At 40.6% G+C, this 20,333-nt stretch overlaps 1 protein-coding gene across 10 annotated transcripts in view; it reads right to left on the bottom strand.

Moving 5' to 3' along the window:
* PRUNE2 (prune homolog 2 with BCH domain) overlaps positions 1-20,333 on the bottom strand; it is a 142,031-nt gene that overhangs the window by 37,703 nt on the left and 83,995 nt on the right. For all 10 annotated transcript variants that reach the window (XR_014539751.1, XR_014539752.1, XM_083576430.1 and 7 more), the window contains exons 7-9: positions 18,934-19,092; positions 11,644-18,214; positions 10,411-11,209 (exon numbers count right to left, since the gene is read on the bottom strand). Coding sequence is in view for 8 of the 10 variants with exons in the window: in XM_083576430.1 (XP_083432556.1) it covers positions 10,411-11,209; positions 11,644-18,214; positions 18,934-19,092 (7,529 nt within the window). In the remaining 2 variants the exon portion in view is untranslated. The remainder of the gene's footprint in view (positions 1-10,410; positions 11,210-11,643; positions 18,215-18,933; positions 19,093-20,333) is intronic.

Below are 20,333 nucleotides of genomic sequence, written 5' to 3'. Positions count from 1 at the left end.
TGGATGGGCAGTTGAAGGGCTCATACTGTGAGGAGTTGCAGTCTGTAGGTGAATGCAACCGAGAAAACGATAAGCTGGCTGGAGTGGGAGAGCAGTCGGCTCTGGCTGAGTTGGAAGTTGTGCCTGAGGAAATGGGAGAGGAACCCACGCCTGCGAGGAGGAAGGCAGTGGATGCCGGTTTACCCATGGAAGAGGTGGCAGCTTCTCCAAAGGGACACAGACCCTGTGTGTGTGCCTGGGACCCAGGGCTCTTGCCACCGCCTGGCAGAGAGAGGGGCAGGCACCCAACTTTTGTGACAATATGAATTTCCCATAGTATCTCCTCCCTGCTCTGTCCTTTTTGTCCAATGCTGATGCTTCAGAGGAAGGAAATAACATCTGAAACCACAGGGGACAGAACCCGATTCCTTTAGGCTCGCTGAAGCACAAAACCTGTTGCTCAGTAAAATCTGTCTTTATAAGAACCTATCATTAAAAGCTAATGGTCCAATTTGCCCAGTAATATCAGCCCTGACTGAGAGCAGCTTGCCAGCATCCCAGGCAGAGGTCCCAGTCACATGAGCTAGTTTTATTTAGCTGGAACAAAGAATGTGCACTGACACTGAGCAATGCTCATTCTCTCATAAATGATATTCTTTCTTTGAGGGTTGAAAATAAAGTGAGGGTACAAAGGAAGAAAAAAACCACACAAATAAATTGAAAACTATGCTAGTTAAGAATTGGTGCAACACTTTCCTTTGATATGGTGAAACAGTGGCTATGAAAATAAACTTTTAAGTTGGTTCTAAGCCAACAATTTGGCAAGAAGGGGCATGTAAAGCTACTATACACAAGCAAAATTTTTAACAGAGGTGAGCCACAGAGGGCCTAAGATGCTGTGAGCTATTAGTAAGGTTATAACAGATAAGTTCATTACTGTCAAAAGAATGTTAGTATGACTAGATGAAATGGGTAGTACCAAATAGTGACTGTGTATAATACACTATGCAATTAAAATACTACCCCAAAGAACTGTAGTTTACCCCTGAGAGAGCTACCACTCCCAGCACTGTCAATAAACTATAGCTCCCAGGTTACTTTGGGAAAGCCATGTACTTCAAACACATGACATGTATGCAGCCGTAGAGGATGGCAGCAGTACCTGAGACACAACCAATCAGCTGCCAAGAAACTTACAGGAATTCAATCACTGTCAAACTGGCAAATGGCAAAGTTATTCAGGGTCTGCTAAAATACATGAGCAAAAACATTTGGAGCGAGCCTCATATCTAATGTTAAATCATGCCTCATATGCAATGTAAAGAATCTCAGTGGCAGTTTAAGAACACAGTTACTAAAACTGGATTTTTACATAGTTAGGGCTCTGACTTGTAAGAATGCCCTGGCTGGAGAATCTCCTGAATTCTAAAAAGAGAAAACTTGTACATTAAGTGGTTTGTATTCCTGGCCCCAGCTTCTCAGTACTGGAAGAGTTTCGGCAGATTGTTAGATGGCCCAACAAACAAAACCAAACTTCTTTGTTCTGCAGACCAAGAAATTGCTGTGGCTGATGCTGCAACTAAAGAGCTGCCTCTGAAGAGCTACTCTGTATATCTGATGGATGGCATATCACCACTACGCAGAGGAATCAAATTAGTTCACAGAACCCTGCTAAAATGTATAGCTTTGGAAAGGTCTTTTGAGATTTTCGAGCTTCCCATGGGAGTGCTAGCTCGGCCTTCTTCATCTGCTTATGAGTAATATAATCACATGTGATATAATCATAGATTCTTCTCCTGGAAATACCTTTTTTGTTTTGGAGCTTCCTATGGGAGAAATTAACTCAACCCCATTCATTGAAGACTAAATACATGTAACTGAAAGAACTGTATATTTTCTCCCTGTTTATGCTTGTTTTCATATCCCTTTCCTTCCTCTCTGGTCTCTGCTGTATCTTGCTTTCTCATTCTTTGAAAAGCACCATGTACATAAATTACATAATCATCACCTAAAGCACTTAATATCCCATGTTAAGTTTTTTCACATTCTAGGGTTGGGCAGGGGTAGGTTATAGTTCATTTCCTTGTTCTAATTCATGTGAATGCATGCAAATTTTAAATTGCCTAGTAAATCATTGTTGACTGAGGGAGGAAAGGTGAAGTGAACGCCTGAGGCAATCAACAAAATTATTGTCAGGGAAGTTAAAATGCTTATTCATTTTCTACAAATCCATTTGTAATACCTATGCAAATGAGGAAACCATTGTTTGGATGGGTAAGGTGCACAGTGATTTACTGCTGGAGGTTCCACATACCTTCCCACAGTAGGGCTTGAGTCACACATAAGAGCCCTGCTGGTTCAGGCTGAAGGACCATCTAGACCAGCATTCTGTTCTCACAACACCCAACCAGATGCCTCTGGGAAGCCTGCAAGTGTGACCTGCGCACCACAGCACCCTCCCCACCTGGGATTCCAAGCACCTGGTATCCCTAGCTCAGTACAGAAGTAACTGCAGCATTAATTTGGTGTTAAATTGCTGCTAAGACATCTAGCAATATTTGACTGCTTTCCCCCCTAAGATGGTCAAAAAAGACACTGTGAAGGAAAATACAAAAATGTCAGTTCTGAAAGCGTTGGAGAGAGTGTGCTTTTCAAAGGTAGCATCTTCCATCATTCATATTCTTCAATATTTCCAAAATAAATGCTAGGGAATAACAGAACAGCCAGCCACTATTTTTCTTCTTAAGAGTGAAACGGTGAGGAACAGTAGTCATTTAACCAGCACTGAAATAAAGTATGAAGATGGCAGAACTTTTGTTAACCTGTGAATAAACTGCCATTGTTTGAAAGGGAAACATGAATGCAACCTATCATCTATCACAGGGTGGCCTCAGTCCTATTTATCCCCCCCACACACACAGACACTGTCATGACAATGACAATAGCATGGTCTGCAAAATATTTTATTTTAACAAATCTTTCACAGCTAGCTGCATATGTATCACCCTGCTTAAAAAATAAAAGAAAAAACAAAGGGTATATTTAAACAGGGACCTGATCCTGTTATGGTGGCATTACTATGATGTGGAGGAGTTAATACTAAGCATTATCATATCCATATTTACCACTATGTTTTACTTTGTTCAGGAAAGTGTGAATAGGATTGCAGTATTAATCATATGAACAATATTTTAGTAATACTGTATGTCTGCAATAATATTTATGAGTTTCAGCCAGGAACAAAACTTTGCACTAGGCATAAAAGAATAATAAGCAAATCAGTACTCCATGCTGAATTGCCTATACTGGCTTATATTGTCCACAGTATTGTTCTGTTTTCACTTAGATTTTAGGAACCTTATTGAATGCTATTGTTTGTACTTTTATTATTTTCTATGTAAACAGCATAGATACTTTTATTATACTGAGCAGCATAATTCTTTTATAAATAAAAGCTGAAGAAAATAGAGGGTAGGATGCCCTGGGCTATATTGATTTAATAGGCTGTTGATCCAAGCCGTTAAGTGTTGGTTGTATGTGGAAATGCAAAAATTAGGTTGAGAATATGCATGGGAAAGCCCTAAAATGGGAAAGTAGGTGTGTTAATATTGGCTGGTGGGAGGGGGAGAAGGAAGTGAGTTAAGCCCATTGCAAAAGGAATTGATGTCAGAATCTGGTGCACTAACTGCCCTAACCAGTGAAATTGTCTTAGCAACAGCATTTTCAGTGGCTATAAGTGGGTCAAGTTGGGATTTACCAAAGCCAAAAATGCAAAGGCTGCAGAAGTCTGAATGTGAGAGGAGAGCTTTGAAGAGAGGGAGCTCAGTGAATTGAAGGGGAGGGCAGCATCTTTTGTAGGAATCAGCTAGAAGAGTACTGTGATTTTTATAAAAAAGAATGTAGAAAACCAAGCTGCCTCATTGGGGTCACAAGGTGATTAGCAGCAGCCATATAAAAAGGTGCAACTATATAGACTTTTTGGACTTCCTATAACACTACACTGAAGATTAGATCAGCCTTTGCCAACCTGGTGCCCTCCAGAACTACAACTGTCATCAGCCCCAGCCAGCATGGAAGACAGCATTGATCACTGGAAGATGGAAGTTCCTATTATCTTTGCAGTAAGAATGAAAACACGAGGGGAAATGAGGGAGAAAGCTATTGTGGCTGAGAAGATACGTCAGATTGAGATTCCTAAAGAGGGTTCATTTCATGTTGTGTTGCCACAACAGCTACAGGATTGTTCACAGTGTTCTCTCAGGGAAGACTGTTATTTATCATTTTACTAACTGCTTTATAAGCTTCATGATGTAAGACATCACGACTACCGCTTTACAGACTAAGAATGAGAGAAAGACCCAAAACATAGATTCCTGATTCGAAGCCTAACATTATATCCAAACACATTAACTTCACCTGGCTTAAAAAGGCATAATACTGACCTGCCTACTTCCCACCCCATTTACAACTCTGATTCATAGGCATTTATAACCATCAGATTAATCACATGCACAACATCTCTCTTTACACTTATGCTTTACAGACTTCATATTTTAAACCCTCCACACCTCAAAGTAGTTTCTCACAGGAATTTTTCAATCTTATTTCGCTGACAGTTAAACTAGCAGCAGTTCTGGCTATCATTTCAAAAGTGCTCATAAGACTTTCCAAGCTTTGCATGCCTGTTCATTGTCCACTTGACAGCCAATTCTCTCTTGAAAAATTACAGTATCTTTCTTTTCTTTTTTTAACCCGAATGATCCAGGAGGATGCTTGAAGAAAAAAGTGTCATATGCTTCATTTCAGATCAAAGGATCAAAGAGAGGGCAGCAGAAGGGATCGCAAATAACGCTCCCTTGGCTAAGCAGGCTTTTAGCCCCTTTAGACAGTGGCAGCGCCTTGATTCTCTCCCCACCCCCTTCATCGGAAAGCTAGGCAGAAATGACAATAATGAAGAGCCTTAAGCAATTAAAGACACAGGAAAGTTTTGTTCCCTAATTGCACAAAACGCACCCACTTCCTGGCATGACAAGTCCATCAAATGCATGTACAGTTCCCTTCATAAAAAGATGTGACGGAATTAAGGCACAGCTGCCTATTTTCTTCCTGTAATGAGGCAGTGGACGCTTTGCATCCTGCTGACAAATATTCTTTCCCCCCTTCTCTACCCACCCTTGCAATGCTGCAACAATAGAGCTTTTAAGTAGAAAAAGCACATTCCTTGTCAATCTCTCAGTATGAAAACCAATGTGCTTACCTTCTAGAAGCTTAGAAGGCTAGTTTCCAATGTGAAAATAAAAAAGAAGCTTTAATACTTTGCTTCAGCATCTCCCTTCTATAGCAGCTCAGTAGCAATACAGATCTCCACCATTTTTCTGGTCACATGACTAGTGGTACTTCTAAATAAGGATGATCACCTGCCTCTGGATACCCTGCTGTATATACCAGAAGTGACAGCAGCTCTGAGAAGCACTAGAATTCATCTGCAAATTATGATAATTTAATGGCCCCTGTGGAGTTGTGTCAAGCTCGGAATATATATGCATATATACCCCCACACACATGCATAATTATATCCACATTTACTAAGAAAATCAGTGACAGAGCTTGAAAAACTCTGCTCTTTTTATCCAGAGATGAAGTAAAAATCTACGGTGAGAGAAAGATAAAAGCAGCAAACTTCTAATCAATAGCCCAAACCCAATTTTTCAAGGTAGTATGAGACATAATTATTTTGACATGCTCAGTGAAAGCATTTTAGCAGTTAAGTTGTGGTGCAGAGTTGAGCAGCACAAGTTACATAGCATATTTATTTTTCATACTCTGCATGAAAAAGAATTCTATGGAAAATTCTGTGGGGTGTGCTGGTGGGGTAAATGTCAAACTATCAATGTACTAGATTATGCTAGCTCAGGCTGCACTTTGGGGAGTAGGGAATAAAATCCAAATGTACCCCATTATCCTGGATCCATCTCAGACAGCTGAGGACCCCAAAATCATAGCCATCTTTTTTGGGCCATGACTGTCCTGTCTAGGTTATTTTTTTTTTACGATATATCAGTGATAACTACAGTGTATCAAGGGTATGAATGTTCACATTGAACCTCAACTTGAAAGAACTTGAACACACAAAACTTAAATGCATTAAACTCTAATTAAACTCAAGTATGAGCAAGGTCACTCCACAGATATGATGGCAAAGCCAACGGTCTTGGATGTGAGGGTCTGATCCTAGATCTGCTCCCTTCACAGTAAAAGACGGCAATGTTTTTGCTTGCCCCTTCTTCTTGCTGTCAAGCAGGGACAATAACATAGCACTTGTGAGGCAGGAATGACCCCCAAAGTTCCTTGTCCATCCGTCTTGCCGAATTGGTCGCCTTCATGTTTCCTCTTTAAAGCACAATCCCAGCTAGCCATTTCATATTGCACCAGGCTACTGCTGTTGACTTCCTCATCCAAGCCCAGGCAACTATTTACTGTATTTTTCGCTCTATAGGACACACTGGACGATAAGACGCACCTAGTTTGGGGGGGGGGAGGAAACAAGAAGAAAAAAATTCTGAACCCCAGAAGCCAGAACAGCAAGAGGGATCTGGCTTCTGGGATAGCCTCTTGCTGTTCTGGCGTCGGGGACAGCCTGTGAAGCCTCTGCAGGGCAGCGGGGTGAAGGCACCCCGCTGCCCTGCGGAGGCTTTGCGCAGCTATCCCCAAGCCCTGTTCTGGCTTTGAGCTTAGCTGCGCAGCCTGCATTCACTCCATAAGACACACACACATTTTCCTTACTTTTTAGAAGGGAAAAAGTGCGTCCTATAGAGCGAAAAATAATTACACTGTTCCAGGTTGTCAAGTCCTCCAGCATTTCACAATGGAGACCAGGAACACCCAGACAAGTGGATCTGGACAGGTCTAAAAGTAGAGCCCAGTGGACCAGGTACTTGAGTAGTAATTAAGAATGAAATGTATTTCCTTCAGCACTGATTAAACACATGGGCTATCACCCAACAACTAAAGTTAAAGGTCAGAGTGTGTGACCCAGGCACCTGATTTGCACCTCCCCCGCTTTTTGGCAAAGGGGAGCTACACTTAGCAGGATATTTCAGGAACAGTGCCTGGGTTTTTGGAATGAATATATATACTGCCACATTGCAGGCAAGAACTTAGCAACAATAGTATTTAGCATTTGGACACAATTCTTACAGCAGCTTTTTTAAATAGGTAAGTATGATTCTAGCTATGTTGCAGACAGGGTTGGGGTTGAGAGGTGGCAAGTTGTCCAAGGCTACTTACTGCTTCATGACAGAGGCAAGATTTTATTTAGGAAATTCTGGATGCCAATACTTGTTAGCCATTCTGAAGCTGATAGGAAGATAGGAAGCAATGAGTAAGAGCACTGGCCCATTTAGCTCAGTATTGTCCACACTGACTAGCAGCAGCCCTCAAGGGTTTTAGGCAGGGAACATTCCCAGCCCTACCTGGACATGCCTAAGATCAAGACTGGGACCTTCTGCATGTAAGGCAGGTGCTGGCGCTGAGCTATGGCCTTTCCCCTCCATGGCAAGGTGAGATTTGATCCAAGCTCCTGACTTCCCAATTTGTAAGTCAGTTGGTTAGCTACCACACTGCACCAAGTTGCACAACAGTTTGTTTCAAATAAATTTGTTACAAACAAACAAAATTTATCATGTCAATGAGTTGTATAAACAGTTGCTCTGCGCACACATTGCCTCCCTGCCAATCTAACATCATGGTGTTTGTTTGTTTTTTTGCAAATGATAGGGTTACACCTTTGTTAGGAGCAACTAAAAAGTCACAAAACAATCAGCAAACCTTCCACAATTTGCATGTGAATTAACTAATTTTGTAATGAAAGATCAAAATCTGTTCTCAAAGGATAGTATGGCAGTGTGGTTATATGTATTGTTTTGGGGTATCAGATGACAAAGGAGGACTGTAGGAATGCAAAAATTACATTTAAGCCCTGGAAAGCTTTAATGCTTCACATTTATCAGCAGCGAAAGACTGGCTTCCATGAAAACTGTACTTTCATTTTGGTGGCTGTGTGTGATCCCAGAACCAGCTCCTATGCTGTCTCCCATGCAAATGACAAAGACAGCAACTGTTACCAACACTGCAAGCTTTCCTCTTAGAGCGTGTGTACCTGCGTGCTGCCTTTTGTCAAAATCACCAAACATATATGCTGAAGAGGGGAGCAGCAACCACTTCAATTCAGTGCTTCACATGAACCTTCTCATTTCTCACAGAGGAAGAACAGAGTTTTGCCAGCAGTATAAGGAGTGAAGCATTTATTTATTTATTAAATTTCTATACTGTCCTTCAGCCCAGCACTTCCACTGCCTCACCTGCAGATGTAAAGGAGAAGTAGAGCTGTGTGGAATCAACATGTTGCTGACAATGTACTCCAAAACTCTGGATGACCCCACTCAGTGGTTCCATATAGATGTTCAACAGCATGAGCAAAAAAATCAAACCCTGAGGAACTCCACATTGAAGGCTCCATGGGGCTGAAGAGCACTCCCCAAGCTGCACCCTCTGGAACTGACCATCCAAGTAGATCCAAAGCAGTGCCACTCCCCCCTAACTTAGACAGCCACTCCAGAAGTATACCATGGTCGATTGTCATGGTGCTGTCAGGCAAGGCATGTCCAGAGTGAGAAATTAACTCTTTATTGTCAAAAGTACACTTACAAGTTAGGAAAAGGCATGTCTATCAGTCCTATGTCTCAAATGCCTCAGCTATTTCTAGATGTCCACCCAATGAGGCAGTTGTAGCAACAGGGAGGCCTCACCTCCAACCTCAGCTTATGTATCTCCCTCACCTGAGCTGCATGCAAGCAGGGAAAACTATGTCTCTGTGCAACCTGTTTCTGTTCCTCCCACTCCAATCCTCTTCTTGTCCTGGGAGACAGTGGAGCAGGAGAGGTGGGGGCAGGGCGAGGAGCCCTTTACCCCAACCTGGCCTATCTCTCCCTTCTCATGCACCTGTTTTTCACTCTCCAATCCTGCAGCTTCTCCTGCCTCTGACTCTCATCTCCTGGCTGTTACAGGCTCCCCCAGATCATTGATTCCTTCTTCCAAGTCACTCTTCTCTTCTCCGAGTGCCCACTCCTCAGTGTTCAGACAGTCCCTGATATCAGTGGTATCAAAAGCCACTGAGAGGTCAAGGAGAATTAACAAGGACACATTTCCCCTGTCTCTCTCCCAACCAAAGCAGTTTCTGTGCCAAAAGCAGGTTTAAACCCTGATTGAAATGGATCTAGAAAATCAGGTTCCTCCAAGAGCACCTGGATCAGGTTTTCAACCATTTGCTCAAGAATCTTGCCCAAGAAGGGGAGACTGGCAGCTGGACAATAATTACTTAGATTTTCCAAATCCAGGGGAGGTTTTTTTGAGTTGTTTTAGCACTTCTTCCTTGAAGCAGGCAGGGACCACCCCCTCACACAAGGAAGCATCACATTCCTGGCCCAGCCAGCTGTTTCTTCCCAATTAGTTTTTATCAGCCACAAGTGGCAAGGGGCCACAGCGCAAGAAGTCACCCTGACTGGTCCAAGCACCTTGTCTACGTCCTTGAGCCTTGCTAACCAAAACTCAAGTAGAGAGATCAGTCTCCCAACAGGTTGGTACAAATGGGACTTGGGACAAAACTTTGCAGTACAGACAGAGTACTGCACACCATCTTCCAGGATACTCCTTTCCATCTCCACTCCCTGAACAAGTCAATCAGAATTTCACTTGCAATCCTCACTTGTAAAATTCAGGACTCTAACAAGGAACACGAACTTCTGGTCTAAAAGTAGAGCATCATTATGCATCCCTAGAGTAGATGCTTGTTAGGAATAGGATATCCCAACAGTGGGTAAAGAAAGAAGTTGGTCAGAGGAAGGTGAGAAGCTGCTTTAATAAGAAAGGTGTAAGACCCAATGCATGAAGCACAACGCTCTTCATCCCTGCATTCAGCATAGCAAAATCTTTCAAGAGGTGCAAGGCTTACTCGGGTTCAGACAGAGAAAAGAATTGTAGGATCCTTTAAAAAAAACCCTGTCATTGTTAGTAAAGAATTTGAAAGAAAGAAAGAAAAGGTATAAAGTCTATAGGGAGTATCCAGTGGTGGCTTTGTGTCTGTAGAAAGCATTTCCACTTGTACAAGTGGTTTTTGCCCCCTCCCCATTACAATCTGTACCAAAAGCTCCTCCTGAGGGTATTGTATGGAGGGCTGCAGTTGGTGGGAGAGAGTTTGGTAAAAACTGAATGTCTCATCCTGCTTAACCAGAAGCTCTTTTGCTAGCTGAATCTATTATCGAACCCCATCTGTGTAATGAAAAATAGCACTTGCTTCTCAGAGGTTCTGTGACCATATGCCCCATATTTATACAGAAAAAAAAATAGAAATAAAATGTGTGGACCTGTCCTTACCCTGTTACAGGACTGAGTTCTCTTTCACTGCCAACAAATTGGGTCTCCTCTTCTGCTTCTTGTTCTGTTACCAGGCCATTGACAGAATGTTGTTGTGAAAGGACATCCAATTCCCCATCACCAGCAACAACTTGCAATAAAAGAGCATCTGTCCCTTTATTGTGTGATTTCCCATCCTCTTGTTGCCCTGATTTGTGAGGGTTTCTCTCTAGCAGAGTTTCATCTTGTGTCTCACATATCAATTCCTGGCTTAAAACACCTTCTAATTCTTTAACAGGGTGTCTAGATAGTGACTCTATTGTGTCTATGCTACAGTTTTCTTCAGGTGATATATCACTCACTCCGTTTTGGCCCACCATAGTCCATTCCTGATCTCGCGCAGGGCTTCTGGGTGATTTCTTTTCATCTCTCAGTTTTTGAGGCACAACAGCAGAACTTTTCTCTGCCAAATAGAAAGATTCCCATTCAGTCTCCAGAGCAGACTGCCCTTCACTTTCATTTATTATGGAGAGTGACTGAAATGTATCCGAGGTCTCTGCTGAAAAGGTTTCAAGAGAATTTGTTTGTTCTACTGCTGTAGCTTCCTGTGAAGTGAAATTACTTTCTTGTCTTCCCAAGATATCCTTCCTCAAAGATACAGTTTCTTCGCCAGTAATGAGGACATAATCCATCTCTAGTGAAGATTGATCTTCGGCTTCTTTCAAAGTTGTCTTTTCCTTTCTTTCTGGTCTTATCATCTCTGACTTATCTATGGACTTGCACCCTTCACTTGCATTATGCAGTGTATAACAGATAGATTCTGAAATTAAAGAGAACAATTTTAGTTAAAGTAGTCAAGTCACTGATCAAGATAATATTAAAAGCAAAATACATTATATTTAAGCTCCTCCTCCTGTTCTATTCCCCCTCTTTTTCTTTGCTTAAGTGTGGCTTAGTGAATAAGTATAGTGCTAATTGCAAGATATTCTAGATTGCTAAAAAGTATATAATTACAATATTCTGTGATACATGCAGCTGACAACAAAGTCTCATTTTTCTTTCTTTTGCCAGTATGTGAAACAGTAATAATCAATATTGCCTTCTTTAGACAGGAATGACAAAGAAAATATTTAAGCACAAAGTTTTAAAACTCTGAAGCACATGCATGGCACTGTACTATATGTCAGCATCACACTACATCTCCTGTATATTTGTCTAACACACGTTCTATCAGTAAATGCATTAATTACTCACCATTGGCTATGCTTATGACTCCATCTGCTGGTGAATCAATATTAACTGATTCTGCTTCATACTCAAATTCTTTCAAAAAATCAGTCAACTTAGGAGTCACTTCAGGTTCTAACAATAAAGATCCCCAATCTTGATCTTCTTGAGAACATTTCCCAGTCTTACCATCGGAATCACTAGGCTTAGATTCTGAAATACACCTTGCACTTCCAGCACCTGATAAATCAATATTACTTGAATCTGTTTCATATTTGAATTCTTTTAAAGCATATGGTGATTCAGGAGTCTCTCTGGATTCTAACAGAAATGATCCCCAGACTTGACCCTCTTGAGTACATTCTGCAATCTCATTGTTGACATCAGTAGCTATAGATTCTGAATGATCAAGATCATTGACACCAGTGGGTGATTCAATATTACTTGAATCTGTTTCATATTCAAATTTTTTCAAAGTGCATGAAGATCCAGGAGTCCCGTCAGACTCTACTAACAGTGATTCCCAACCTTGATCTGCTTGAGAATATTCCACAACCTCACCTTTGATATCAACAGTGCCACATTCTGAAATGTTCATGCCACCTTTCTGAAGAGTGTAATCATGACCAAATGATACATCAAATGGAGAAGTGCATGCAAGTGGTGATTGTTCTGTGAGTGATCCTACAACCCATGGGCTATTAGTATCCTGCAAATTTTCAGCTTCTTGTAGAATATTAGTGGCATATTGACTTCCTGCACCATAGAGGAAATCTTCATTTTCTTCTTCTAGGGAGGCTTGCAATGAATGTTTCTTTCTGAATATTTCATTGATTTCTACTCTTTTCTCTGATTGATTGTCTAAGACTGCAATGGGATTAATTTCATTCAGTGTGGTAGATGGTTTAGTGGCAACTGACATCTTACTGATGCCATGCATATCTGATGCTTCCAGCTGATCATCCATCCCTGTAGGTGAAACCAGAGCAACAGCAGGATCCATAGACTTCATTTTGTCTGAGGAAGTTGCACCTTCCTGTTCTTCAAAGTTTTTATTTTCATATGCATTGCTTTCCTGATTTATGAGTTCTGCTTCCAAATTTTCACTACAGGAACTTGGAAGATCCTCTAGTTCAGTAGTAGTTTTATTTGCTATGTCAGATTCATGCATAACAGCTTCCTCTCCAATTTCAGATAATTCCTCATTTCCAGCGAGTGTTACTTTGTAGGACTCACCAACACTTGTCTCATAATCAAGACACAGACTTCCAGGACATAACTCTTCTCTGTCAATTGCCAAGTGCTGATTAAAGACTACGTCTATGTCTTTGTATATTTCTGACAGCATGGAAGACATCTGAATAGCTTCTTCAGGTTCAGTTAGAACAGAAGATTGGGCACAAGTTTCCTTGTTTTCGTATTCATTGCAAACATCAGGGCTACTTGAGGCCTGTGAACTGCTGTCTTGATCACAGTGACTTAATATATCAGGATTTTCACCATTTGTTCTCAAGACGAAAGGCTGCTCAACATTAGTCCACAAATCTGGATCAACAGTAAATGCCTGGCAATCACTAGGGTTGTTGTTTTGTAATATATCTGGAACAAATGAATTTTCCTGTGTAACTTCATCACATCTTGGGCTAGGTTTCCTTATTGGTTTTAAAGGTAGAGGAGGATTAGATGGAAATTGTTCACTGGTTCCTTTTTTATCTAATGGATTTACATTTACTTCATTTGGATTGATAGATGGTGCATTCATTTTATCTCTTAGCAGACCAAGTGTTGGATCGACCTGAGCAAGTGCGTTCAATAGGTTTGATTGCCAGTCTTCTGGAACAGGGTGTTTAAGAGCATCTTGATCGTTAACATTAGTAACAGAGGATTCTTGTTTTACACCACTTTCATCCTCACAGAATGGTGACTGTGGATAACACTCTTCAAAATTCACAGTACCTTGATCCAACTCTTCTTCTTTGTTAGCCAGTGAGTTTGCTCCATTTCTGCATTCACATTCACTGTTATCTTGAGTAGACTCATTTTCAAACTTAGCAGCATCATGGAAATTTGGTTCTTTTCGCTTTTCATTTTTTTCTGTGTGTATTTGCATTGCACCATGTGTAATGGTGACTGTGTCATTAATTTTTAAATCATTATCAGAATAAAATTGTGCACTTTCCATTGAACTTTCATCTTGGCTTTGTAAATTCCACCATTCCGAGGAATCATCTGGAAATCTAAGATTGTCCACTATGGATTTTTTATTTTTATCTAATGTGGTTTCAGAATGACCTTGCATTATTACATCCCAAACATCTGAATTCTTTGGGCCATGGTTTTCTTCGTGATTTATATCAGACATTTGTAGAGTATGGTCATCTGCTTCATCCTGAATTGTTTCCCAATGCGCTAAACATTCAGATGTTTCATGAACATAATCTTCCACTGAAGTGTCAAAAGCATTAAGATTTTCTGAATTTTCATTTAATGTGACTACTTGGACATTTTCCTTGAAATGAGACGGAGTGCTTGAACCTTCTGAATCAACTGCAAGGTTTGTTTCATGAGGCCGAACAGATTCTTGCCCTTGTGTGTCAGCCTCTAGTCTGTTAGGATGTAGAGCTGCCTGTATTCCTGTCTCTTGCATACTCAAGTATTCTGAATCTACATCAATTCCAGGACTTGATAATGAGGATACTGTATCATCATCCACATGAGCATTCCAAAGCTCTAAGTTTTTCGGCACTTTGTGTTCAGTGCTTGTTTCAGAATCTTCTTGGCTTTTATTCTCAGGTAACTCTTTTCCAGATGCTTCTTCACCATCAGTTGTGATGTCCCAAGCATCTTCATTTTCTTTTTGATTATTAGCTACCTGAAAGCTATCCCAAATATGCATATTTGTAGAAAAATCACTTGTATCGGGAGTGGTTGCACTTGAGTGTGTATAGTCAATGGAACCACTACAAGTGGTGTCTTCTTTGTAATAGGTGTCTTTGATAGGAATATCTTCTGGGAAATTATACATGGTATCTGACCCTTCAAGTGCCTCATTTATGTTGGGGCTTATTCCAACAGACTGTGCTTGTTCATCCATCGATACATTCCAGGCATCTAGAATATGGGACAACTCATGATGAGGCATAATATCAATACATTTCTCATTTGAAAGCTTATTCTCAGACTCCAAACTTTCAGAAGTCTCACTATTGTGAGACAAATCCATTCCATTTGACAACAAATCATTTATTTTAGGCTTATCCATTGTATCCAGGGCTTGAGTATATTCTGTATATGAATCCTGTTGGATTTCCATTGATCTCTCTTGATTTTTATCCTCTAAAGATGCTCCATGACGGCTAAGCATTCCTGAAACATTTTCAGGAGTTTCCAAATCAGATTTATGAATGTTCTCGTTAGCAACTGACTCATCAAATTCCTGATGTTCCTGATGTTCTCCTACTGGTACTGGCAATTCATCATGTAGCAAACAACTTGATGGCTCTGACTTAGAGATACGTTTCTCCAATTTATCCCATACATCTTGATGTTCAACCAACTCTGGATAATGCATTCCTTGATGGTTTTCTCCTCTAGGGGAACTTGGGGATGCACTCTCCTTCTCAGGGATCTTCTGTGCAGATAGTTCCCTATCCAAACTTTCAGATGGGGATAACACATTTAAACTGTATTTTGGGTAAGCATCCATGTCAAGGCTATGAACTATGTGCTTGTTTTCTGTTTTGGGAGATGTAGCAAAATATTCTGCATTGCTATCGAGAGATCCACCCTTCTTTGCCTCAATGACAGGATGAGTCTCATTGGAAAATGGCAGGCTTATTTCCTCTGGCTCTGCTACTACATTTTCTAGACTGTCACTACATCTTGTTTTTTCTGGTGACCTGGGAGAACCAAAAATTGCCCTGCTTTCCTCTGAACTATTACTAGACGAGAGAGGGAGTGGAAGGATCAAGTCTTTATTGTCATTTTGCATCATTTCATTCCTAATATTTTCAAGGGTGACTTGCCCACTTCCCTCATCTGTTCTTTGACATTGCTTGACTACTTGCTTTGAGGCAGAAAAGATGCCACTGTGCTCTAATCCAGCCTGTTGATTGTATTGAAGCTGTTCATCCCACCGGTTCAACTGTTTATCTAGAAGTCTGGTGCTCTGCTCTGATTGTTTGTTTCTTTTTACTTGATCACTGACTGAAAATGTTCTCTCCATGTCATTTGTGTCCTCAAGGATGACATCACTACTTACTTCAGCATTTCCCCCTTCAATATCTGTGGTATTATTTAGAGCTGAGTGGCTATTTTTCTCTGTAGAAAACATCATTATTCCAGTGTCTTCAGAACTTGAAGGACTACTTTCATGATCACAGTAGTCATCTGAAAAATATGTAGCACCTTTTTGTTTCAAATCAAGTAAATCAATATTTTTTATAATAGTAGTTTCAGAATGTACTGCTTCCGGTTGGTTCTTCTTATTAAGTGGGGCTTCCCAGGGGCCTTGACTTCCATAGTCAGAATCAGTGGAACATACCGCTGATGTTTGTGGTAATTTCAAATCTCCAAAATTGTATGTTTCAGGTTCACCTGAGCTTATGTTTACCATTTGATCCAAGATTGGCCCATAATGTTTGCCCTCACTCTCTTTTTCATCTCCAGCCCCTGTTGGTGATACATATGAGTCAGATGTTGAATAATTTGTATCCGGTGGAGAAACAATAAAATCGTCACATGTATTTGAGGTGTTAAAGTCTGATTCTCTATATGACAGGAAGGGGTCTTCCCAAGAGACAAGGTTTCCAAGTGCCTCTTTTCTAATGTTTGTGTCATACATGGCCCATCCATTGGTATTTTCAAATTCTTTGGGTTTAGGTACAGTATCCCTTTGGTGTTCCATAGCCAATTTAACATTCTTCAGCATGCCACTCGTATCATTATTTGCATTTTCATATGTTCTGTTGTTTTTTATTGAACTATCTTGTCCTTCATTCTTTGATCCTAGGTCTACTTGACTGTTTAGATGTTCAGAATCATTGCATTCAGAGTGTTCTGGTGAACAGTTGGACATAACCCATGTATCAAGTTTCATTGGGGAAATATGATCAAAATCTACCTGAGGAACATTCCATGTACGCTCTGAATGTCCAGAACCGTCATGATCAATTTCTGCCCAAACATTAGGTGACTTTGAGTTGATGTGTCCACCATTACTATTGGTATTACCCCATGGACCAGAAATTGCAGGAACTGGTTGACTGGTATTCCACATGCTAGCAAAGTCCTCCATTGGTTGTTCATTGTCTTTTTGATGGCATCCCAAATCCTGCTTAACTTGGGCAGCACCAAACTTGTTCTCCCAAATACCTGCTCTTGTAAAATCCATACGCTTCTGCTGCTCTTGTATACAGACTGAATCTGAAGCTCTTCTATCAGTTTGCTCTTTCAGTAATAGACTTGCTTTATATTCTTTCCATGAATCAGGACTCTGAAATACAGATTCTGCTTCAGTTGAACTCCATGTAACAGCATTTTTGGAATCTATTTGAAACCCATCCCACCAGCTCCCATATCTTGTACGAGACTGAGAATTGTTCACATAATCAGTTTCATTATTTTCTTTAATTTTATCTTGTGGGCAAAATAAAGATGGCCCATCATCTAGAGGCGGAGATTCCACACAGTTGTTCATAGAGATTGGTGGAGTTCTCCTCTCAACCTTGTTCAACACTTTAGGATGAGAGGAAGAGTCATTTTCTAGGTCCATCATACTAGGATGTTCTTGCAGGTGGCTACACTCATTAAATTTTATTGTGTCATCTTCTTCCTTTCTTGTCATTGGTAAATCAGTTGAATAATTTGCAATGTCACATTCTGATAGATTTGTCTCATCAATTACTTTTGAGTCAGATGGTGGTTGTCCTTCCGATGAACCACTGTCATGGGAGAAGTCATCAGGAGGGGAACAGTCCACAGAATGAGAAGAATCCATCTGAACTGTAGCCATTGGTGCTAAATCAAAGTTGAATAGATCAAAATTGTTGCTGCTGTTCCTAGGCTGAGATTTTTCTTCTTCAGCTACTGCTCCTTCAGGAATGGGACTGTAGGAATCAAAACCAGAAAGGAAACTGTGATGAGATGCTGCTCCTTCTACTGGGCTATCGTCACTAAGAAAAACTGAGCTCTCCTTGGAGGATCTGCTGCTTCTAATAGTAGCAAGCCCACTGTCTGGACTCACGAGATCTACATTAGCATCAGCATGGGCTTGGACAGATTCATTATGATCTTGAGGGTTCTCTATAAAGTTGACAACATTTGGCTGTGGTTCAATGTCAGAGCCATAAAGCTCCATAATACCAGAAGATCCTTGAGAAAGTGGAGCGCTTCCAGCAACTGCTTCAGTGGAAGATGTTCTACTGTTTGGTGCCATTTCTGGATGTCTCCTGCTGATAACGTCTTTCATTAGCAGAAAAATTTCATCGCAATTGGCTGAAGAATTTTCTTGGTGATAAATGAGGAATTGATCACATCCATACTCCAGAGGATCCAGTTCTAGGCAAGGATTCTGACATTCTTCTAATTCACAACAAATCTGTTGAGGAAAAAAGCAGTGGTATTTATCATGTCTGTTGCATAATTTAAAGTTAAAAACAAACTTTACTGAGTAAGTTTTCTTCTTAGAAGCCCCCTAGAGATGTATTAGGGGGTTTAGGAAGCAAAGAAACAGAACACCTAACAGTATCAGATTTAAAAACCCACATTAAAATCACAAATTCCTGCTTTCAGTCCTTCTTAGCCTCTTAACTTGCTCAGATTGAGCCAATCAGTTTCACCCCCTGCCCTATCCAGGCCCCACTTAAGCACCTAGTCTGGTGGTAATAAATTACAGCTATTCTAGTAGTAGACTTTAAAATGACAGAGAAATTAAGGACTAGGGTAATTACACTGATATCTTTTGTGGTTAATCTTTCTCTAACTAGAAAGTCTTGGGTTGGGGGAATGTGGACAAATCTCAAGATGTTTATGAAATGAAGAAGGATCCAAATTGGGTATACTGTATAAAATTATTTTCTTTCTTTTTAACAAAACGACGATTTGTTTTCTCTCTTCTCCTCACCACTCCTTTAATCATCTAATGGTGTTTTTATTGCATCGTTGCTCACAGATAACAACACACTCAATAAATGTAATTTCTATGACTCATACATCCTATGCTATGGCAAAACTAAAAGACCAACAGGGAATGTAATGATGCATTCCTGTTCTAGAACACAGACAGAATTACTTTACTCTTTACTTCACGATACTTACCTGATTTCCCATCTCCATGTTTTCTGAATAAACTGCTATCTGCCTTTTTTCTTGCCTTTCTTCTGATAAGTAGCTGGCCAAAATGACAAGGACATCAAACCCATACTTATCTACAAATGCTTTTAGATCTCCGGTCATGTTTCTGTGAAATAGGCAGTCCTGAAATATGACAAAATTACTTCTTATTGAAGGATTTTTTCTATTGGTTAACACCCAGAGCTAACTGGAATGGCTAATCAAATTAATGATGAACGCATTGGGATCTTGTTCATACTCTTATGGACCCCAATAATTGTAGCTCTAAAAGTTAAAAGAACATAGCCATATGTTTATACTTTCACAAGAATAATAGAATCATTGAGTCAGAAGGGACCCCAAGAGTCATCTAGTCCAGCCCCCCCTGCAATGCAGGAAAGACTATTCCACTGTCAAACAGCTCTTACAGAATCTCCTTTCTTGTAACTTGAAGCTACCGGTTCAAGTCCTACCCTCCAGAACAGGAGAAAACAAACTTGCTCCACCCTCCATGTGAGAGTTTTTTGGATCTTTGAAGATGGTTACCATATCTCCTTTCAATCTCTTTTTTTCCAGGGTAAACATACACAGCTCCTTCAACCATACCTCATAAGGCTTGGTTTCCAAACCCTTGATCATCTTGGTTGCCCTCCTCTGCAGATGTACCAGCTTGTCAACATCCCTCTTAAATTGTGGCGCCCAGAACTGGACACAGTATTCCAAGTGTGGTCTGACCAAAGCATAATAGGCATAGTGAACACATCCAGACAACCTGTTTATTCAGCATTCATCCTGATTTACTTGCACAAAGCTTACACAGTAATTAGATTATGCCTGGTCTTTACTAAGCATTTGATTTGTTTAGGGGGCAGTTATATGACAAGAAGCACACATTCTGCATTCATTCAGATTTGTGGTGGTGAATTCATCCTACACTTTAACTGCATTCTGTGGCACATTCCAAACCACAAAGTCCTCCCCTGGCTGATACCAAAGTCCCAGGGTATGGTCTGAAGGCACATGAGGCCATCAACTTGGTAAAGCTAAGCATGTTTGAGGCTAGTCTGTGACAGGATGGTTCTACTTTGGGTTCCATGATGGAATGAAGATGGGATATAAAGGTAAGAAAATAAATAAATAAGGGTGGGTGTTCCATCTCTGCTATTCCCTATCATCCTGTTCTGACAGTAATTTCTTCAGGGGACTGGGAAGAGTCCTGCAAGCCCCTCCCCCATTCCATTTATCCATGCTCTGGGCCACCTGCTCATCTGGAACCAAGAAAACTTTTATACTCCTTTTATATGAATTAGGGGACTGCATTCTACCACCCCATCTCTTCTGCCATCAACCCACTTTATTTCTGATTGACAGCCAGAGAGCCACTG

The sequence above is a fragment of the Podarcis filfolensis genome (genome assembly GCF_964270895.1).
Source record: "Podarcis filfolensis genome assembly, chromosome: 11".
Classification (NCBI taxonomy): domain Eukaryota; kingdom Metazoa; phylum Chordata; class Lepidosauria; order Squamata; family Lacertidae; genus Podarcis; species Podarcis filfolensis.
The sequence above is the reverse complement of the archived record's forward strand: the minus strand, read 5'-3'. Positions and strand labels throughout refer to the sequence as shown.